General features: G+C 37.4%; 2 protein-coding genes across 4 annotated transcripts; one reads left to right on the top strand and one right to left on the bottom strand.

The window, feature by feature from the left end:
• Positions 1-381: 381 nt before the first annotated feature.
• On the bottom strand, positions 382-1449 carry LOC108368057 (uncharacterized). Of its 3 annotated transcripts, none has more exons than XM_017622812.1 (2): positions 1016-1449; positions 382-985 (listed from the first exon to the last, which is right to left on the bottom strand). In XM_017622812.1, exons 1-2 carry the CDS (start codon positions 1298-1300, stop codon positions 977-979), a joined length of 294 nt encoding a protein of 97 aa, XP_017478301.1. In that variant the 5' UTR covers positions 1301-1449; the 3' UTR covers positions 382-976. The 3 variants fall into 3 exon arrangements, with proteins under 3 accessions (XP_017478301.1, XP_017478300.1, XP_017478299.1); XM_017622811.1 differs by having other exon boundaries at positions 382-982; positions 1013-1448; XM_017622810.1 differs by having other exon boundaries at positions 382-1449.
• A 7135-nt stretch (positions 1450-8584) lies between these two features.
• Positions 8585-10149, top strand: Ocho (ocho). Its single transcript, XM_017622809.1, has one exon. It carries the CDS (start codon positions 9343-9345, stop codon positions 9889-9891), a length of 549 nt encoding a protein of 182 aa, XP_017478298.1. The 5' UTR covers positions 8585-9342; the 3' UTR covers positions 9892-10149.
• The last annotated feature ends 13503 nt before the right edge of the window (positions 10150-23652 follow it).

The raw sequence follows: 23652 nt of genomic DNA, 5'->3' as shown, positions 1-23652 counted from the left end.
AGCAAGTAATTTTTGAAGAAACTAGTTTTTTAAGCAAAAAACGAAACCGACTTCAATTCTCATATAAAAATTTAAGTTTATCGTTAATTTCTTCACTATCCAATTATCGGATCTAAAATAATTATTGAAATCGGTTAATGTGGTCCAAAGTTATGCGGTAACATACATAAAAATAAAAAATAAAATAAAAAAATATATCGACGAACTGATAACCTTCGCCTGTTTGTGAAGTCGGTTAAAAACACATCCAAATTCAATTCTCATATACAAATTTTGGAGTACCGTTAATTTCTTCATGATGAAATGACCTGACCTAAACGAAATTAGTATGGGACCACCTTGGAGACACTACCTCTCCGCTAGAAATTATCGAAATTAAAAAAAAATAAGTTACCAATTTTAGTTTCTTTTCCTGAATAATTCGTTGAAGTCGTGTAATGTAATAAATTCCTATTGGATGTCCAATCTAGTCCTGGAATTGTCAAAAAAAAACAGACCAATTTAAGATGAAAAGTGGAAAGTTTTTCTAATTTCACGCATAAAACTTTATTGAAAAGAGCTCAAGGAAATATATATGTATGCATATAAAATATGATTTTTATCATCTTAAAAACTAAATGGAAGACAGTGATTTATAAAAAAAATTAAAGCTTTCTTAAAATCATCGATGCTTTGTCGCAGGCCAGTCCACAAACGTAGATCAATTAAGGGCTTTAAATCGCATCGACGATCGATGGTTGGCAGTTCGACTGCATCACACGCGTACGCACGCACGTCTGTACAAACTATTAAAGCTGTGACAATGTAAAGCGTAACTCGTAGCAGTGTAAGTGGTACGGTTTAAGGACGAACCAGGTCCTTCAAGGCACTAGCGGCTTGCCAGTAGGATGCGCGTAGCATCCATTAAGACCACGAAGATGATGAAGTGTATATTCCGATGCCACTACTCAGCCGAAATCGCCTCGCCTTCTGCCGACTACAGCTCAGCCAACTCATTTAGGCCATTCTCATACTCTTCAGCGCTGAGTGTTGAGCATGTGGTCAATACGCTATCGTTGAGATCGGTTGATGCTTCAGCTTTGTGACTGTGCTGCTTCTCCGCAGCTTCCAGATGCCCCTGCGCTGTGATTCGCTTCTCTGCAGTAATGATTAGCTTGCCCGTTGTGGATGGTTTGAAAACACGGCGCAATAGCTTGTAGGCTTTCTTCAGCGCCTTGCCTGGCGTGTAGTTTGGCTTGCTCACAGGTTGCTCGGCCAAACCGCTGGCATTGCAAGTGTTCAGCAGTGCAGTGTAGGACATGTTTTTTTATATTTTAAGATGTAAACGATGTTAAACAAAAAACAAGAGTTTAGACTTTTAGCTCGATTTGTAGTTACTCGCTCAAATGCAATGCTACGAATGATGTACTGGCACTCGACACGCTGGCTATTTATACGTTTGCGCATGCGTAAAACAACCCTTGTTGTAGAAATTATAGTGAGCACAAGAGAGTTATATGCAAACTGCACAGTTCGTGTTTTTTTGGCATTCCCTTGTTGGTGTAAATTGAGAAATTTCTGGAACAGTCATAGCCTATTTTTTTTTTGTTTTTATAATTGGCAATTTTATGCACATGAAAACAACAAGAATTTGAGACCCACTAGGTAAGCACCTTACGAGGTAAGTCATGTTTTCCTTCAGTTTTTAGTACCAAAATTGTAATCACGGCCAATGTCATCTACTAGTAAAGCGCAAAATGAACACCTCCTACGACACATTACGTTGTCAGTTGCAAAATAACGTGCAGCCGAAGTTCTCCGAGCGACTGCTCTGCATTATGCGTAACTTACTTTGTAAAGCAGCTCAGAGGTATGTCTGATACCAAATGTAGATTCTAAATTCCTACTTACATAAGGCGGCCACGTCTTTGTTAAAGTAATGGACATTCGGCAGGGAAGTAGTAAGGACCGCCGGGTGAAGGGCAATACCTTACCAGCAACTTACACTTCACCCGGCGGTCCTTACGACTTCACTGACGAATCTGCCTTACTTTAACAAAGACGTGGCCGCCTTATGCAAGTAGGAATTTAGAATGTACATTTGGTATCAGACATACCTCTGAGCCGCTTTACAAAGTAAGTCGCATAATGCAGAGCAGTCGCTCGGAGTAGCTCGGCGCTTGGAAAAAAACTTCGGCTGCAAGTTATTTTGCAACTGACAAAGTAATGTGTCGTCAGAGGTGTTCATTTTGTGCTTTACTAGTAGGTGGCATTAGCCATGATGACAATTTTGGTACTAACAACTGAAAGAAAACATGGATTACCTCGTAAGGTGCTTACTTATTTTCCCAATGGGGAGATATTTCCTACAAATATATGTACATATGTATGTATGTATGTATTTGCAAAGATTTAAATTTTTTTTATATTTAATACAAATATCTGTTAAAATTAGATGCCTTCTATTGCCTGCTTTAATTTTCCTTGATTTCATTTCAATATGAGATTTCATAAATTTCGCTCCTCTTATCGGCACCGTATTGAATACACTCAAGAATCTCATTTTTCATAAAAAAAATCAAGTCGCAAAATTTAAAAAAAAATTATAATAATTCAGTTTTTGATAAAATTTGATACACTTTCGAATGAATAACTTAGATTTTCGTATGTAATATAGCATAAAATGTTTTTCGGTTGGATTTTTTTTGCAATATGAATACTGAAAAGTATCTCATAAAAAAAAAGCGGAAAAAAAATTATGAAGTTATTCAAATTTTGAAAAATAAAATGCATTAAAAATTTATCGAAAATTTACATTGCAATTGAATTTTTTGAACATTTCTGCCCAGTTTTTAAAAACCTTGAAGCAGATCTCTCAAACGTGAAAAAAACTCGAAACGTGAATTTCTTTTCAAGAAAAACTGAAATATGAGAAATACTTTCAACAGTGTCCAGGTCACGAATATCCGGCCTAAAGCTTTATGAAGAAAGAGAAGTTTGAATGAAAGACTGTTTTCAGATATCTTGGAAAGAAAATCTGAGTTTTTCAAGTTTTGATGACAAGTGCATTAAGAAGTTATCGAAAATTTTATTAAAAATATCAGCTTTTAAATTTGTTTTAAATAGGTCTATATGTAGAGTTTCGCCTGCAACAAGAGCACCTTAAAAAGTTTTATTAAAATTCGAAATTTTGTACGATTATAAATAAATATGTTTACTTTTAAAAAAAGAAAATACATATTTTCTTAAAAAAATAATTATAAAAATTCAAAAGGCAAAAAACTTAAAAGAATTTTTTTTTCTTTTTAAAAGGGCATCTTCTACATGATTTGAAATGAATATTTCTTGAAAAAATCGTTCATCTCATGGTCACGGAGTGACTCTTCAGCTTTCAAAAGTTCCATTAAGTTGACTCGAGGTTCAGTGTCAGTTTTGTAAACTTTACCAAAATTACACTTGTTGTAGCACTTCGCAAGAATATTTAAGCTTTCGTTGTTTAGAAGCTAGACCACCTGTACATATGGCTAGGTCATAGTCTTGGAGCATCTCCAACATCTCCAAGATCTTCGCTGGGTCCGATGACACCTAATTTCTCTACCTAGGTTATTGTGAGATACTTTGCCTCAACATCTTGCAGTCGGGCTCCTGGTAGACTTTTACTGCCTACTGCCATTATTACCTAGGTTAAAAGGCTTCTTTATTGCTTTCATCTGTGACGCCTATAATCTTCTGATATTTTTGCTCTCTCAGCAATAGATCGAATCCAGACTCTGAGCATTTTGAACCTTTTCGGTGCCGTGTCTGAGGCTTCCTACACCACGCTCATTGGCACTTAGCGAACTGCGTCTTTCAATACGAATCAATGTCGAAAGCCAAAATTATTATCTTCGCTCATAGAATGTTCTTTTACTTACACCTAAACGAAGCCCACCTGACCTTCCCTGATCGGTGAGGGAGCCACACGAGGATCGGTATGTCGGACTTGTTAGACATTAAGCGTGAGATGTGTGCTATGGTGAAGTGCTTGGTCCATCTGTAGATCATAAAGGTAATTTTTTTTTAGTCCGCAGCAATCTCACCAAACTCTCTTTGTTGAATAATAAGCTTAGTATTGGAGGGAACAGAACGCTCGGTGTTTGCGATGAAGCGGTTCTTATTAGCAGCCAAGAAAAAAGCTAGAGGTGGCCTCATTCAATGTGGATGGCCACATATGTAGCCCCATGGTTGCCAAAACGAAGGTTGCGAGCTGGCAATAGATGTTGCAGAGAATTCGCTCTCTCAAAAATCTTCAGATCCTTCTCATCTCTGTTCGACATCGTCCATATTTCTGCGCCATATTAAAGGACGAGCCGTATGAGATATTTAAGGAGCGCAATTTTTGTTCTTTGCTAAAGAGCTATACTTTTCAATTGCCGTTTGAGCCCATAGTAGCACCTGTTGGCAAGAGTTTTTCCTCATATGATCCCCAGACTAGCATCATAGTTGATGTTAATGCCGGATCCTGCTTCCAGCATCCACACATAAGAAGACACAAGAGGGTGAGCCTATGTTTAGGTAGTCTCAAACGGCTCGGGGAGGTCATTCCCCAATTCGGACAGAGCTATAAGTTATGCACAGAGATTTTAAAATTAGATATGGCGAAAACTCGTTGGTGTAGCTTCGAAAGTTTCTTTTTGATTGTTGATGCTTCCGATGAAAAGGGCAGAAGGCCGAAACCGATTTGTCTCCAAACCAAAATTGTCAACGGTTGACGGAAATTCGTTCCAAAATACATCATAGTACTTCGAAAGTCCCACTTTTTTTCAAAAATAAAAACGAGTAGCGATTTTAATTAAAGGGAATGCGACAAAGCGAAACAAAACTACAACATTTAATTGGGTAATAAAGTTGTGCAAATAAATACGATAAAAGTCAGCCGGCATCGCTAAAATAAAGCAACACCAAAGGCCATGTATGGTTGAGCATGATTAAGCGCCCAGTAGTACATATGTATGCGGCTTAGGTTTTTTTCTCCAAAATTCGGGCAAAAGTCATTAAGTATGACAACACCAGAATGTGTTAAAATCTTCAAAGCAACAAAGTGAAAAAATAAACCCTTTTAACGTTTTAAAGAAGTACAAATTCATATGTATAAACTACACACATATGTATATGTGCATTAGAGTGCCTCACCAAAAAAAAAAAGTTGCTGTTTTACCATCGGAATTATAAAATTTAAAGACTTCCGCCAAATATTTGGGATAAATATTAAGATTTACGTGAGCTGGACAGATTTTAAAATACCTATAATTTTTTTTTACAAATGAAAATGGTTTTTAATTTTGTAAATTTTTTTACCAAAAATCACCTAAAAATTTTTAAAAATCTTATCAATAGAATCAAAATAATGAGAGTATTTTCGAATCGGTCCAGTTCACGTAAATCTAAATACTTTCCGAAATATTTTCGCGGAAGTCTTTGAATATAACACATTTAATAATTTCGGTGGAAAACCCGCAACCTTTTGTGGTGAGGCACAAGTATAATAAAATATGTACGCTATGATATTTACGCTTCCAACTAAAATGCTGCAGCAACCCCTAATTTGTAGGCAACAACCAGAAAAAAGCAATGAAAACAATTTAAAAATAAACTTAAAAGTAAAATCCAGCCAACATCACAGGCAGCACAGCTCAAAAAAAAAATATCCCGTGTCAGTATAGAGATAAATTACCGCTCCTTTAACCGCTCCCTTACCATATTATTTTAAATTTTGGTTTGTTTCTTGTATTTTTTTCATACGTGCTCAATAAATACGTAACCTGTTATTTTGATTTTTCGCTTCTGATGCTCTTTCGCATTTTTATATTTTTTTGTTTTTTGGTTACGTGTTTTTTCCATTACCTTTTTATAGTTCACTTGTTTTTATTTTACTTTTTCCCATTTTTATGTCATTTACGTGCCTTTCGACGATTTCTTCCCTGCTATGCCGCTGCAAGGCTTCTTGCGGCGAATCCTTTTCTTCTTGCCTGGCACGTTAATAAATTTCGCAAAATTTCAAAACAGGTCTGATATTCTTGAAACGCAAAATAGGGTAAAAAGTGAATTTCAATTTAAAAAAAGACGAATGTTTTCGACATTTGTGTGTGTTGGTACTCTTATAAGAAATTGCACTGATGTTAATGCGGTAGCCAGATTTGCGGTCAAGTTAATATGATGCGCTGCGTACACTGGGAAAAATTTTTTAGAAGTGTTTAATGAGAGTTATCGTCTTTTTTTAGTAGTTGCAACCAGCCTGCCTATAAAATTTTAAAATCACATCAACTATGGATTACATCTATTCATCTAAAACCCCCAGTCGAGTGCAGAAATATTTTTAATGATCTCGCAGCCAAATATAAAACTAGTGTTATATGGGTACCGGGTTAGAGACACATACCAATTAACTTCGAAGCAGATGATTGGCAAGAGTATTCGCATCGCTTACGGCCTTAAAATTCTTCCAGGGTGGTTAGGACATCGCAATGTTAAAAATACCAGTCGCTAACATTGAAAAAGGATAGAACGTGAACTAGTTCGGCTGAAACGCAAACCGGTAGAATTCTAGTTCACAACTAGTAGCTTTCCCTGCAGGGATGCTACTGGGGCGCAGACACTTTTCTGGTAACTGCATGGCCGATGATTTGGCATAGAAAGAAACGGAAATGTTCGTTATAAATTCAGCTCGGGACGTACACACACCCTAAACACCACGTGGACCGTTGATCCCTCCCCTTCTATCATACTACCAGGCCAAACCAGCCAAAATTAATAAAAAGCGATCTGATGCTCTCACACGGCTTGAGCGCTCTTCTCTCATATTGGTAGTCGTAGTACTAAGCGGGCACTACCACATAGGCACGAATGGAAAGAGGTTGGAATATTAAATTATTTATTTATGTCGCAGCTGCACTGACGAGGAATAAGTGCTGACAATCGAACACTATCGCTACCACTGTCCCGCCTTGGCCAAGACGCTAAACCAATCCATCAAAAAGTACTTTATAGATTGCTAAACCGACTTGAATTCAGCGGTGGTTTAATTTCAGAAGGAAGTAAATAAATGGGTTCCGCCAGTGGTATCACAATGGGCTTTTCCAGCCTACTTTTGCCTCTGTGTACTTGCATGGAAGCAGCGACTATAGCCTAACCAACTTGTACAATGTCTGAACACATCTGGCTCAGAGAGTGTTCAAGAGTCCTCAAAGCACTGCCTGCGACTGATTGTGTCAAACGCCTTTAACGAATCAAATGCTACAAAGAAAGTTATTTCACACGTTCTATGGTGCTAAGTTCTGTGATGTTACCTTACATTTTACGAGCCTTGAAACAAGATCTCCGAAATTTTCACTGCTGCGGTAAGAAGAGATATCAGTAAATAAAACTGCCCTGTGTTGGGCATAGGCATGATTTGAGTGACCAGTGACAAATTGAAGAGTTCGACAGAGCTCTTAGAGTGAACCAGAGCTTGGTAACACTAGCAGCGAAATTGCAGCGATTTATTTGTTCCTCCCAATCCGGCAGCATACCAAATTGGGATTCATTAACCAGGTATCGATTTGTTGCAAGTAATCGGTAGCTAAAGCAGCTATTTTAGCTGGGAAGTTGGAGAGGGGTTTAGCGTAAAACTGTTTAGACGCTCGCTTGAAGCTTCAGAATTTCACACTATGATTTTCATAAAAGCTGTAGGAGTGGAAGTAACACTGAAACACTTTAATTGCGAACGTCTGACGCTTTGGAATACCTTTGGGGGAAGGCATGGTAACTCATAGGTTTCGAAAATGTAGAAAATCAAAGGGTTTCGGCTACTCAAGCTGTGGAATGAAAAAGAAAGAGAATTTAGCGAGTGTGCCACCACAAAGAAGCTCATCAAAGAAGTTGGTGTGCCGGTGTTATCTTTAGTCGGTTAATTCGACCTCTTCTAAGATAAACCTAGGATCGGTGAACTAACGAAACAAGTGCCTTATTGTAGTTTGATTTCATTTGTTGCGACAAGGTCAATGTTATTGAAAATAATTGAGTGTTTTGGTCTTCAGAAAGAAAGAGAGAAACGCTTTCATGCAGGAGAGACTCGCACGCTTTTAAATTGCTTCTATAATTTGAAAATACAAATAAAGACAAATTCTATACTTCTTAAGGCCAACGCAGCAACAAAGATCAATTTTCGAACTTACCTAGTCAATAAATGTTAATTTCGTTCAGTGTGCGCCTATCAGTCAGTGCAACGTTTAAAATTCATGCAAGAGCCAAATTAACCCAAAACAAAAGATGAAAATAAAAATAAAGTAAACAACAAAAACCATGAAGAAGCACTTGTGAGTGAAGCCAGCTAAACGGCAACATATGGCAGCGATATTAATTTACAAAACAACAACAATACCAATGACGAGAAGTGGTCTTAGCGACATCAGCATCAATAAAAATAAATGAATAACAACAGCGAAGGAGCGAACTAAAGCACCGAAGAGAGGAGCAAGGACCGTGCATAGCTGTACCGCAGCAGCAGCAGCACAGGATCAAATTAAGAAGGACCGCAACAAAAAGCAACAGCAATTTGATTTAATAGCAGCGAAATAACGTTCCCACGCTACGAACGAGCCAGCGAGCATGAGCTGTCTTGGCAGTGATCAACAGAGGAGTTGACTCATCGCCATCAACAGCGCAGCAGCATCTTCCTATCAGCAGGATAATAATAGCGCCGAGTCACGTGAAATACGTTTGTTGGCAAGTAGGACACGTCTTCAACGGCCAGGAGTGCGTAAAGAAAAAGCATACAAAAAAAATTGGCAAACTAAGAGAACCTTTACCTTTTTTCTTTTATTTATACACAATTTTTTTTTTCTTAACAAAACAAGCAAAGAGTTTCTCACGCTCCTCCGTACGCATGTACATACATACGTGTTATTTTGCAAAGGACCTGCTTGCAGGTAACTTTCAAAACACTAACGATCCCTAATTTTTCTTATTTGCTGATCCTTGTGAGAGCGCTATCATGCACGTGCAACGCACCGACGCTCAGTTGCGCAGAACGGAAAGTATCCCATTGCAGCAGCAGCACAGTGTTGTGTGATGCTTGGGAATTTTTCTTGGCGCGCACCTGCCGCTCAAACAGCGATGCTGATTGGCTGAGATGCTGTTTACGCACCGACGCTCTCATTTCTTACACCTCAACGCAGGCGAAGAATCTATAAGAAGCTGTGTGGGAGCGGTGAGAGATAACATTCTCGTTTGAGCAACGCAAGTGGCAACAACTTTCAAGAAGAAAGGAAAGAAATTGAAGTCATCGCGCAATTGGAAGATCAATAAAATTGGTTCAATAACTCATCAATCAATCAACAACCAAATATGTCTACCGCCATTGCCAACAAGTTAATGCAACAACAGGACTGCAACAATAATTGCAACAAGAATTCAAGCTACTATACCAATCAACACACTTCACTCCTTCAGCAACACTGGTCCAATGTGCAGCAGAAATCCAAAGTTTCACCCTCGCGCCGCCTGAAGAATCTGCTGAAACCTCTACTGGGTGGTGTCTTCAAATCACGCACGAAACGCCAACAAAACCGCAATTCATATATTGCCGCCTCACCGAATGGCGAACGCGATGCAGATTTTGAATGGCTCGCCAACGAGATGGACAATCGCGCCAACGAAGACCTCGAGCAGCGGCTAGTCGAAGAATTGGAGATGTGTGAGGATGGCGCAGCTATTGTGGTCTACAATGAAGATGGTACGCATCGCTTACAAACAGTGCAGAAAGATGAATTCTATGTGCCAGTGCATTTTGCGCGCACCAATGCCGGCACCTTCTTCTGGACCTCGCTGCAGCGTGAGACCATCGAGCCATATAAAATACAATGGAACTTTATGGATCGCTGGGCGCAAGCGTAGAGGCAGCGATGGGGCTGGCAAACATTGAGCGGTGGCACTGAAATTGTAGGGACTCATTTGTGTTAGGCGAAAAGTGGAAATTTTCAATGGAATACTGCTGGCTGCTAGGCGCATGCGCGCGCATGTATGAACGTGATGAAGCAAGGTTTGGTCACTGCGACCTTGCGCAACGTACGCGTCGGTGGGATACTCGTAACTCGGAGAAATTCAAAGACAAGAAAACGCATTGGAAAAAATTTGGAAACTCAAATTCAAAAAGGCTGTAAGATGCTACTAAGGAATGTGACTATTTTTCGTATGAAAAAAAGTTTACTATTTCTGGTATGCATCATTTTGTTTGATGAAATTTAAAAATACGCAATTTTGTAATTTTTTATTATGAAAAAAAATTTATTAAAAATTGTTATTTGTAAGAGCTACTGATTGTACAAAAATGTGGGATGTTAACTCTGAATGCAAAGAAAAGTTTAGGTATTTTTATGGCATACGAAAATCAAAAAAAAAAATTTAAATAAAAACAAAAATATATTTAAAAATAAAAATTTCTAAAAGAAAAAGTTTTTTTTTAATGAATTTTAAATAAAAACTAAATGGAAAAATCACAAATTTTCTTTTTTTTTTAACAAATACTTCGTGAAATTTTTTTTAGTTAGCGGAAAGCGCTTTTCAAATACGGCTCGGTACTTACTAGATATGTTTCTTCTTTTCATTGTTTCTGTACAGAAATTCAAAAAAAAAACACTAGTTTCAACTGAAAACTTTCATAGAAATATTGATAGTTTATAGTGTTTTCGTTTTCGTTTTTTCCAAAAAATTTTGCCCTTAGAAAAAGCAAAATTTTGAAAATATGTTTGTTGTTAATCTCAACAAACTAACAAAAACTTACAGTATGGTAATCAAAGCAGGGTTAAGGAATATTCCCATGAAAAAATTTAACTCTAAAGGAAAATAAGGTTTAGTTTTTGAAAAAAGTACACATATGTATATGTATTTAAATTTTCTTACACAAATTTTTAATTCACATAATTTAAAATATTTGTTTACAATTGTTAAGGAAAAAATGTAATTTTGTTTATAATAACTTAAAATTTTTGTATGAAAATAGTTTCCGTGAAAAAGTGCATTTTTTGGTGAAAATCCCATTTCTTTTTCGTCAAAAGAGTAACTTATCTTTCAATTTTTAACAAACTTTAGATTTAAAAAGGTTTCAATTAAAAACAAAAAAATTCTTTAAAAAGTCTAGTTTGTGAAGAAAAATATGTGTTTTTCTCATACAAATTTTTAAATTACATAATTTAAAATTTTTGTATACGATTTTTTTTTTTTTTGAAGAATGAATTTTTGCATGAAAATATGTTCCGTTAAAAGGGTCTTGTTTTGGTAAAAAAAAAACATTTTTTGTCAAAAACGTGGCACTTCTTTTATTTTTTAACAAAATATATATAAAAAAAAGTTTTAAAAGAATTAGTTTTTTGAAGAAACATGTGTACTTAAACTATCTTTGAACTACATGATTTCAAATATTTGTTTAAGATTTTTTTCTTTGAGGAATTTCATTTTGTTTCTGATAATTTTCGATTTTTGTACAAATATACCTACATAAATTCCGTGAAAATTTTACTTATATTCGCAAACAAAACAGTTTTTTTTTTGTCAAAAAATTTAATTTTTGGAGTATCTAATTGAACAAGGAACTTAAAAATAACTTAGAAGGCTTTAGCCCAGTAAAATTAGACTTTTAACGAAAAACTGGGCTATACGCTATGTTTGCCACATTCCCATCCGTGATCTAAGCGTCGTACAAAAAAATGTAGGTATACAAGTTGTGAAGAATGAAATTCTCTAGAACTTTGGAATTTCAATATGCAATATATTTTCACCAGAAATTGTCCAAAAAAAAGCGAAAAAGAACTTACCGACTATTTTTAATGGAAATAATGGGACGGGAATTTTAAATGTCCATTTTTGTCATTAGTTAAAATCTGTGCCATTTAATGACTATCTAGTAAATCCAGCATAAAGTTAGAAGACCCAAAATGTATGGACAACAAAAAGGCTGGAGGCCTTCAAAATCGGCAAGGAATGTGGATTTTTTTAGTCAAAAGACGATTTCGATAAAGTTTGCCATACTTGTTTTTTTTTTGTTTTTTTGTTGTCATCCTACAGATCTGAGTTTCCTTTTGTTTGCACTCAAAGGTTAAGAGATCATAAGTGTCTTTATAATATATATAACAAACAACAAATTTAATAAATATTTGAAATTTATATCTAAACTTGTTTATACAGGAATTGAAAATAATTAGAAAACAAAAAATGAACAAAATTTAGCTTCAGCTGTTGCTATTGAATGCATGTTGGAATGTGTATATGCATGTAAGTATGTATGTATGTTATTTGCAAGGACTTTTTGTGGAATGCCTTTGCAAATATAGTGAGTTGAATAAGACTCAAAGAGCAACCTAAAATAAGAGTCCGAATGTAGCAATTTATGAGGCCGATAAGGGTCTCAAAAAGAGTCATATATGAGGCCAAAACTTGTTTTAAAAGAGTCCAAAATGAGCCGTATATGAGGCCAATAAGAGTCCAATATGACTCATATTGAGGCTCATTTGATGTATGAATTTAAGCTCATATAAGTCGACATTCGTAGGAAGGGAAACACACTCATATCGGACTCTTAAATGAGCTCATTATGAGCGTAATAGCTCCGAAATAGGACTCCTTAAAGACTCATTTATGACTCCAAATGTTTGCTGGGTACATACTAGAATAAAATTGTCTTAAATTAAGAAATGTGTGGTTTGACGAAAAGTTGAATATTGTGTACCTGCGCTTCGAACCACCCCACCATCCGAACTTTCGTACTTTTCTTCAGTGAACAACAATACTAAGTAAAAAATTTACATTAGCTGTATGACATCATTGTTTTCAAAACTTTGCGCGCGTGTGGTGCAAAAATTCCTTTTACCTTCTTAACCTTTGAGTGTAAGCAAGACAAAACTCTGACTTGGACTAGGAGTTTATTCAGCTGTTTTCGCTGTCAGCTCAATGTTTTCTTTCAAAAATATACCATGCTATGCTGTTGCAAAAAAGTTTAAACTTATTGAACTGTGTAATTAAAAACTCAATTTTCAGTTTAATTGTATTTCATTGAGTTCATTTATGGCTCAACTATGAATTAAAAAGAATTGAATATTTATGATAATTTCCAGGAATTTCAAAACTCCTACTCATCGTGTTTTTTTATTCCCGTCTCGAATGGTTTTCGTTATGGAAAATCATAACTTTTTTATGACTTCATTGGCAGCAGCGCTTTCTTTAAAGCGACTATTAATATGTACACCCATATGCGCAAATTTTGCAGCATGTGCACTAGGGTGGTCCAAAAAAAAGTAAAGTCGGAATTTTAATACTCTCACCCCCTAGGATCGTTCTCTATCAAAAAAATATACCCCTTTTTTTATTTTGGAATTAAAAAAATATTAGAGGTCGCTCAAAGCGCTCAAAGTTTTCCATGTATTTTATATACATTTTTTTGTTTGGTCTCCCTTGCATTTTTCGGGGTTTTCGGTGGATCTCTAAAATAAAACATAGGGGTAAATTTTTTCGGTATAGAACAATCCTAGAGGTGGGGGCATAAAAATGCCGACTTTATTTCTTCTCACGTATTTTCGTACCACCCTAATGTACACACATGTTTGCAGATAATTGTATACATATTTGCATACTTACTTGAGTATTTACTCCAATATACATATACATATGTACATATGTATGTACGATGCATACTTGCCAGCTAAGCTGCACGGGTATGCGATATCAAATTTCACAAAACTAAGCAAAAAAATAATAATTAAAGAATAGCCTTAAAAAAGGATGAAACGTGAAAACGTATTAAAAATTGCAAGATATTTATAGTAATAGTTTTATAACTTAATTGATAGTAATAGTTTTATAACTTAATTGATGCACTATTTTCGCAAAACAATAAACTTTTGAGTGCCTAAAACTGATGAGGTTGGCTCAAAAAACATTTACATTTTGGAAACTATCCCATTTCCCATATACTTTCAAAGCGCAAAATATATTTTGCTGAATAGACTCAACCATCGTTTTTTTTTCATAGCTCAAAATGCGGGTCTACTCGTCGCTAATCAAGTGGCAAAGATACAGAAGATACAGAAAGAAGTTTCCGTCTTCTTTTTCAGGCGCACTGCGTGCTTTAGCTTGCGTCTTTTGATTCCACAACAGGACTAACTGGCACACTCGAAGATTCCACTCCTATCCTTCGAAAATCTGGAAAATTCGTAATCGGCTGAAACATTCTTCAGAATGACAGAGTGTTCTGACTTCAAAAACTCCAATTTCATCGAAAAGCAAAATTCTAATCTTGAATCCCCGCTTAGACTGTTAGAGTATAATGCTAGTCAATGGTCGACTCGCAAATTCGCTCATTTCGTCCTATAATCAAAAGCATCTCATTATTATCTTATAGTTGTTCGTTCTCAAGCTTGTTAGTTCGCTTTATCCATAACGTTTCTCTTCATGGAGGAAATCAATTGGTGCTACGGCTGCTTCGCCAACAGTATTGCACTCCTAAGGCAAATAATCTCAAAAAGGCTGTCATTCATAACTGCTAAGCTTGCGACATTCATAAAAAGCTGGATCAATCCCAAATCATGGCTGCCCTTCCTGAAGAGAAAGTGACCCTTTCCAGGCCTTTTCAAAGTACTGGAGTCGATTTTTCCGACCCATTTGATGTTTAGAGTTTTACTGGCAGAGCGTTTAAAATCAGCAAAGGTGTCATAGAACGACGCTTCTCACATGCATCAGACGTACCGCCGCTTCTAAAAAATTCACCTTTGAAAAATTTCAAACCGTACTTTTTCCCATTGAATCCTGTCTAAATTCTAGGCCAATATCGCCCAATTCTAACGCTGCATATTGTAAGGCCCTCACACCTGGTCACTTTCTAACTGGTGGCCCAATACTTTCGCCCCAAGAAATAAAGGCCCTTAGCTACCAACACTCACTTCAATGGAAAGACGAATATCTAAAAGAACTACATCCATAAACGCTTACAAATGAAAATCATTTCAAACGGATATTGCAGTCGTTGGATGACCTAGTTGTAGGTCACCGTTAAAAGCCTTCCTCCTAACGAGTGGCGCTTGGGCAGGGTCCCAAAGATTTATAAAAGTACTGATAAAAGAATTCGTGTTGCAGACATCCGCACAAAAAAGGGATTGATAACGCGCTGCTTCGGGAAATTAGTGGTCTTACAAAACTAACCCTTCATATCAATACCTTTTTTTTTTGTCTTCGCCACGCGCCTCCCCTCCAATGACACGCGCATTGCCTGCGACGCCACTCACAGATGCCTCCGCACAGTGCGCAGCAACGGAAGACAGGTCTAAATGCAGAGTCTGGCACGGGTCGCAAGCTCTCCGTTATCGTAAGCAATTCCTAGATGCAAACTATGAGCGCCGGCTACGCCTTGTGCTTCTCCATCGATATTGCTCGCGATGTTTATCCTACTCACGCACCGCGAAGAACTATCCGAGAAATGGGACGTGCCAATTTTGTCAGGAAGGGCATCACACCCTGCTGCATGCAAACCACGCCAACTTCCCCACTTTTGGCGCAGCTTTCGGGAACAGTTCCCGTGCTACCAACGGTTGCTGTTTACCTACCATTGGGCCGCGGAAATTTTTAGCTGGGGTTCTGAATGATCCTTGCTCGCAAACTAGCAAAGTTTGCCAAGCGCTGGTGCACTGGCCTAAAAACGATGCCGGTGGCAATCATCGACATGTATGAGCTCCACGTTAGCGCGCCAAATGGCGCACACGTGCGATTCTCCTTGTCAGCGAGGGTCCCGGGTTGAGGGCTTCTGCACCCCACATCTGCCAAGCAACGCGGAGCATATTCGTCAACCTAAAGCGCGCCGATCCTGGATTCCGCACATCCTCTGCCGTCGCCCTAATTTTCGGTGGGGGAAGTGTACCTACCATAAAATTCTAAGAGGCGAACTTATTTTTTATCCTGAGTTTTCTTATTTTTTGCATACCTATTCAGCGAAACTTTTTATTTTTCTAATAAAAACATATTTCGTTTAATTTTAATGCATATTTTTATTTTTTCATATTTTTTATATTTTATTACAAAAATATTTTTAAAATTAATTTCTTATTTTAACATCATACAAGGCTTACATGCAATTTTTAAATTTTAAAGCCAAAACAAAACAAATCATAAAAAATTATATTTGCAAATTTATGTATAACAAATGGAAGACTTGCAAAGATTTTGTTGTTATACATAAACTTTGTTTGAAAGTACGTTAAAAATGTAGATAACTTAAAATTAAAGCAAATTAAAACATAAGGCTTGGAATTTTTACGATTACTTAATAGTTTTTAAACTAATTAAAGCTTCAATACACACACAAGCGCCAAAAAAAAGGCAATCACACACTTTTAATAAAGAAAAATTATAAATTTTCAAAGAAAAACAGCCACACGACAACTACTAGTACAGTACAACTACTTATTTTAAAAATAAAAATGAAAATAAAAATGAAAATAAAAAAATATTGCACTGATCCACAGGACACCAAACAGCTTGCTCGAAAAGCGCAGTATAGTGAGGTTCGATGACTTTGTAGTCAGTCACTGAGGCAGCCGTAGGCAAGATGCATTCTAAAGTTCAGCTACACAAAGATTACTGCGAAGGCGCTCCAGCTCACTTTTCCCTCACTTCAATTTAATCCTTCACTTTCTTAACGAAGACTGCTTTTATCCTTTCAACTTCCTAAGTACTCGAGGAGTAGTTAAAGCTTGTATGCAGACGCTCCAAGAGCTTTAAAGCTTTGCACCAGTGAGTACGAAAAGTGCAAGTGCACCGTGGCAAAAACACCGTTGATGATGATGATGACGAAGTCCTTGCGGCCTGCAACTTTCCACAGACAATATTTTCGGTATAACTACATAGCACCACTCGTGCTTGTGCTTTGACTCCAACGCGCACACTTTGGCGCTCGCGCGCACCCACTTTACAGGAGCGCGCTGGTCAGCGTTCGCGGCACGTCTGGGGTCGCGTCAACTCGCGCTGTTCATTTCGTACTGATCGCGTCGGGTGCGTGGCAGCGAAATTTAAATGCTTTCGAAATGCGATAAAATGCGCGGACCACATTATGTACATACATATATACTCCGTACATAAATAAATAGTGAATACATATGTAAATGATAAATATACACAGCGCGCATGTATGTATGTACGTGTGTGTGCGCATTAGGGTGGTTCAAAATAGGTAAAGTCAGAATTTTAATACTCTCGCCCCCTAGGATTTTCTATATCGAAAAAATATACCCATATCTTTTTTATTTTGAAATCAAAAATATTTACTTATCCCCCCATTGCATTTTCTGCGGGTTTCAGCGGACCTATAAAACATATGTACTTACTATGAAAAAATGGCAAAATAAATAATTGGTATTATTATTGGGAATCTCCGGAAGAGAAATCAAGAATTTTATACTATTTCTACAAAAAGTGGTTTTTTACATGGAAAACTTTGAGCGCTTTGGCGGCCTCTAAATACTTTCTGATTTCAAAATAAAAAATAGGGCTTTAGCATAAAAATTGAGACTTTACTTTTTCACATACATTTTTGGACCACCCTATTGCGCATACAGACACATAAAAGAGCAATCAAAGCCCTCACCAAAACACCAACACCGCCGACAACTTTACTTCAACGCAGGAACGATCATTAAAAACACATAGCAACAACAACAACAAAAAAGTGATAAGGTATGCGTTGCCGCGAACACGCGAGAATCACATCACAAATAAATAAGAATTTCGTAGAAAGCTATAGGATTGAGGGACTGGCTTGCTGGCTGACTGCCTTGTCGTTTAAGTAACTGACTGTCTAAGCAAGCGTGGACGTTATGTCTGTTCGAATGTACACATATTTATGTACATATGTGATTAAATACCTAACTACATATGTATGTATGTACAAAGTATACAATGTCGGTCTATCAGCCAGCGATAAAAAAAAAATAAAAAATCAACATAAAAGAACACCACAACAGCTCCGTGTCAAAAATGATGACGATGCTGTATGAAAGTACAAATAAACAACACAACATGCATGCATACAAACAGATAAAACTCGGCTTCCAACATTGGACCCTTTCATATGTATGCTTCATTCGTGGGCCGCGACGAGTTACACATACCAAAATACATACGTACCCAAGGAATATGTGCCCATTTAGTGATATGTACAATTAGGCACAGAAATGGTAAATAAATAAGTGGGGGAAAAGAGTGAATGCACTTGGATAGTGAAGTCAACGGCATAGAGGGGCATACATATTTATCTGCATATAGTGCACACGACTCCATGTGGGCTTAGATGTATGCAGGTATGTATGTATGTATGTACAAAAGATGCATTCAAGAGTCGAACTTAATTCCAATCCTAACCCCGCCACACGCTGCCTAACGACAATACAACGGCTGTATGTATATGATACTGAAGCGACTTCAAAAGTACATAGCCGTAATTCAACAAAAGCGCACTCACAAGCTATACAGCTCTTTATATTGAGCTAAGGGGTATATTATTTGAATATGGATTGGACGTTGTGTAATTCAATGCCTCCTTTAAGTGTTTAAATGCATTCTGAGTGACAGAAATGCAATTTAGCTAAATTAAAATTTATTTTCGGTTTATCGGTTATTTTCAAAACTTTTAATACTAATCTGAGAAAAATAACTTTTATCCAGCTATAGTGCAAGGTTGGGTCAATAAAGGAAGCTGCGTTTTTGTCGGCCCGCCCGAAATCTACCAGCACCAGGTGTCCTTTGTTGTACTTGTCCAAAAGCGCTTAAATGAAACTCATTTATTTCTTAACACAATTTCCTTTCGCTCTTTTACACATCTTCAAGCGCTCAATTCCTGGATGTCTTCGGAGGTGCTTCTCCCCGAGCCCGAAGTTTCCAAAAGTCCTGGATTTTTCCGAAAACTAAGTTGGAAATTAAATATTTTAATACACTTTATTTTTATTTAAGTAAATTTTTATTTTTTATTTCAGTAAATTTTAAGAACTTTTTTAAGAATAAAAGTCATTTCATTCTTACAGGGCAACTTGCGAAAAATACCAATATTTTTTTCTAGATTTACTTGCATTTCTTTAGATGATGCTATAGGGAAAATTTAGAGAGTAAAATCTTAAACAGAAAACATTTGAACAAATATACATTGAGTAGCGAAAAACGTTATCCAAGCAAAGATATAGCAAAAAACAACAAATCCGGCACAGTAAGCCGCTTTCTTCAAAGTTTTCCATTTGCCTTAATAAGGATACTAGCCCATACATATGTAAATACACATATACATGGTGTTTTAGACAACCCGTCCATCCCCTCTAAAATGGAGGGAAACGTTTTTTTTATTAAAAACCGCAAAACTATTGACAACCAAGTCGGGGCAGCTCTATCTTTTGGTGGTATTACCGACTTCCGGTTTCGAAAGGGAGTGGGGTAAAACTGACCGGTAGTCCATTTTTTTAAATTAGACCGACATGAAAATGTTTTTATTGGAAAACGAAAAAATATGAATTACCCGACTGGTTCTATCTTTTGGTCAAATTACCGACTTCCGGTTTCGACTTGAAGTGGGTTAAACTGACTGGAAGTCAATTTTTGTGAATGGGACATGCATGCTTTTACCATAGTCTCGGATTCTGCGGACAATAATACGTACTTTTTGTCGGCCTTTTTTTGAATGTACTTCGCTGAGTATAAAGAATTTTTGCAAGGCAATTTCTTAAAAAAAAAAAACAAAAATTGCTCTTCTTAAGGGTCTCCTTTTTTTAATTTTTCGGTAACACCTATGTATGTACATTCGGCATTAAATATTTTTTAATAGTTTAATCCAAAAACATTCTCAGTAAAAATTTTATAACTTTTGGAGAGTTTTAATTTACTGACTGATGCATTAGGGTAGTAGGAACTGTCGGTAAGGATACTCGATGTCAATGACCTTTGAAACAAAAAAAAATCGCCCTGAGATCAAAACTCGATACAGCATACTTTAAGATCCGATTTTAAATGCCGAAAATATGACGAAAAATGACAAACGGCGAACCCCTACGTTCGGCTGAAAAAAAGGTTTTTGTCTTGCGGAAAGCGCAATTGATGTATTGGTGAAGAAGTTCATATCTGCATGTAACAGCGCTGTCAAAAGTAAAGTTAAATCGTACTGGTGGACGATGGAGCTCTCGGAGCTCAAAGTGTCCAGCAGACGCCTTTTTAATAAAGCTGAGCTGAGTGGATTACACTCCGATTGGGAACTTCGCAAGATCGGACCGCGTGCCTTTTAGTCCGACATAAGACAAAATTCTGTGAAAACGTGGAAGGCGCGAGGAGTCCTGTTCGTTTGGTATACTTGTTTCTTTTGGTGAACTACTGAACAAACGCTGACTGCTCTGGGTGATTTACTCTTTTAAGCTTTTCCAGCCTACGGAACCGCATAGCATTATTTCAGCAAAATGCAAAGATTTGTGGCCGTGCCTCTGGCTAGCTCCCATCATCGCGAGCTGCCGAGGTCGAATATACTCACGCTTTATCTGGATTATCTTGGGTAAATGATGACCTGGAGGAGCTGAAAAGTAAAGTTTTAGGACACTATGTATGATCTTATGCAGGGCTAATTAAATTTATTCACAAACTGATCCGCTAGCTGTGGACTTGCCACTACTCTTGGAAAGACGGTGCTCGGCCTATTCAAAAGAAACTAACGCCAAGCTTCCCTCGATCGGTGTAAAGAGTAAAGATTTTGAGCGTGGTCCTCCACCGAAAACTTTCCTAGAAGGCAAATATTTAGGAGCGGATATGAAAGGCATCTGTTGCTCTATACGACTGCAAGAGCACTATGGGGGAGATGGGGCCTCTCTCCAAAAGTAAATTATTAGCTATATGAAACCAAAATAAAGCCGTCAAGCTGGGGTCCTTTAGTAAAAGCCACTGCTGCTCTATTGCTTAACGTCATAGATTTTGAGTGTAAAGCTGCCGTAATACGGTCCGCCAACAGGCTGAGAAGCAAGAGGGTTTCCCTCAACCCGGCCTATAAGCAATAGGTACTGTTTTTAAACTTCGACTTCACACCTCAAGAACCTTCTATACACATGGGAGAGTGGCAGACTTTTGAATAGAGATCCAATTAACCTCTTTACGGATAGTTCGCACTTTTACGGCAGAGTTGAAGGAGGTGAGTTCTTACTAGAACTCTCTGTATATCTCATTTTAGTCCTGCTGTATTTCTTCAGCGTTTTTCTTCCAGAGGTGGCGTCTATATTAGAGACAGCTGACTGGCTATGCTCCAGTGTACATAGTACGCTATTTGAAAAGTGAACATCTACTCTGATAGCCAGACGGTACTCTAGGTTCACTTATGATACGATCGAAACTGACTGGGGAATACCTGACCTGTTCGGGTCGTAGGGCATTGTGATCTTCCATAAAACTGCAACAGCGATGAGTTGGCTTGTCAGGGCATCCTTAAGGTCGTCTCTCCACGCAGGGAGGGCATTGAAGTTGCTGGGACAATATATGGACAACTACTGGACAGATAATTTTATGGTCGTCACAGCAAGCACTGCGTGGAAACCACGAAATGTAAAGCTACAAAATCTTTCTGGTCGGCAGTTTACCGCGGAACTCAAAGGTGGCAAATATCGGCCCAGCATGCGAACAAAGACCACACAACACCCAACATCTTTTCGCATGCACCTTCAACCTTACGACCCTGACACAAGAAGCACTGTGTACTCCGCCTATCGACACCACTTGCTTCCTCGGCCTCGGCAAGCGATTTTTGAATCATCATTTACACGAGCGATTTTTTCTCAGCGATGATGAATGGCCTAAAAAATCACTTCATGTAAAGGCAGCTTTAGACTCATTGGTGGTCGGAGAATTTTTTTTTTTTATGTAAGGTAATAAGGTCTAATGTACATGTAAAGCAAAGTGAAAACCCAAAGAAGGTAAAATTAAATTAAGTTAAGTTGAATCAAGTTAAATTTAATTAATTAATGGATAAAATAATTAACTAAATCTAAAATGTTAAGCGAAGCGCACATTGGCGCGATTCTGTCGTTGCGAATACGTTGCGAATTCGGCTGTTAACTTCGAATCCGCAAACGTGCGCACACTTGAGCGATTTTTTCGCGTCGATTTCCGATGTACAATTCACTCAATTTTCCCTTTATTTCGTGTATTTTCGCACTCGGCGTGCCCAAATCGTACAAAATACTATTATTACGAACGTTTTTATTAGTTTTTGTACATTACACGTTTTTTTTTCTTTGCCTTTATTGCTGTGACACCTTTCTTCTTCTTCTTTGACGCCTTCAAAACGCTGCAAGCCGCGTTTTAGCTGAAATACAATGCCGGCGAAAGGCGAACTCACCACAGCGAAATTCGCGCTGTCAAAATTAGAACACCCGCACGCATATGAAATTGAACACAGCAAATGCGAAATGCGAAGTTCGCTTGGCGGCGTTTCATGGCGATAGATTTATTTCNATTTATATTTGTTATCATTTCCTCATTTCTAAATATGGTTTAGTTTTTTCTAAATATGGTCACCCAAATTATAAAGGCGACCAAATGGGATCAGCTGTTTTCGCTACCGCTCTAATTCTGTTTAAGTAGGCGAAATAGCTGGGCGAACGGTGAACGACAGCATCGCCCAATTCGGCGAAGTTTGCCGTTCGCCGGTATTGTATTTAAGGCATTTCGAACGCGTCAATAAAGAGGAACATTGAATGTTCGAAAAATTCGCAGCGACGGAATCGTGCAAGTGTGCGCTAGCGCATTAAAATGTATGGGTAGCATTGTTGTAATTTTTGGGCTTGCGGATTCGCAACGACAGAATCGCGCCAATGTGCGCTTCGCTTTATGTGAAAGAAGGATAACGCAGAAATGTTTTCTAGGCAAGAGGTGTTCAGCCCCTTTTCCAAGCCAAATTTACCTTAAACCTAAAATGTGGCGTCAAAACTTCTGTGATATTACTTTTGACATTATTAAAATCGTCTGGCAGCACCAACTTTGGTGTTCAGTTGCAACCCTCGTATCCCTACGGGACAACTGAGTGATCACTGATGAATCATCTGAGTATCAGCCTTGGAGTATTAACCCCTCAGATTATACATCAGGTTTCTACAGCGGTTTTGAAAAATCTGATGGATACTTTCCTGTAGGTGTGATTTTGCCTCTCATTTTAACATGTGGGTTTTAGCCGTATTTGTAAATATTAGCAACATATGTTTGCACTACTCACTCGCCTTATTTAATCAACTCAGCTCGTATGGAAAGATTCCTCAGATCTTACCAATAAGAGCTGATGGACAATTTTGTCAGGTATTAACCATCATAACTGATACAATACTCACTAAGATCTGATGACTCAGTCTGATGTATAAATCAGTCAGATCTGATCAATCAAAGCTGATGTAAATAATAGTCACGTATGATTAATCAAATTGATGTATAAATCAATCAGCCCTGATTAATCATAACTGATGCAATAAGTAGTCAAGTCTGATTCATCAGATTGATGTATAAATCAATCAGATCAAAAAACTATTTTAAATTTTTTTCATATTTCTGTGTATTTTCACATACAAAAATATTTAAATAACTTATAAATAACTACACATATAAATAAATACACATATTATG

The sequence above is a fragment of the Rhagoletis zephyria genome, unplaced genomic scaffold (genome assembly GCF_001687245.7).
Source record: "Rhagoletis zephyria isolate East Lansing unplaced genomic scaffold, Rhagoletis_zephyria_1.1 Rzeph_scaffold_02937, whole genome shotgun sequence".
NCBI lineage: Eukaryota > Metazoa > Arthropoda > Insecta > Diptera > Tephritidae > Rhagoletis > Rhagoletis zephyria.
Note: the sequence above shows the minus strand (reverse complement) of the source record. Positions and strands in the feature narration are given on the sequence as shown.

Bases quoted from the DNA above. Each gene is read 5' to 3' on its own strand.
- LOC108368057 (XM_017622810.1), bottom strand. From the start codon at position 1,300: ATGTCCTACACTGCACTGCTGAACACTTGCAATGCCAGCGGTTTGGCC.
- Ocho (XM_017622809.1), top strand. From the start codon at position 9,343: ATGTCTACCGCCATTGCCAACAAGTTAATGCAACAACAGGACTGCAAC.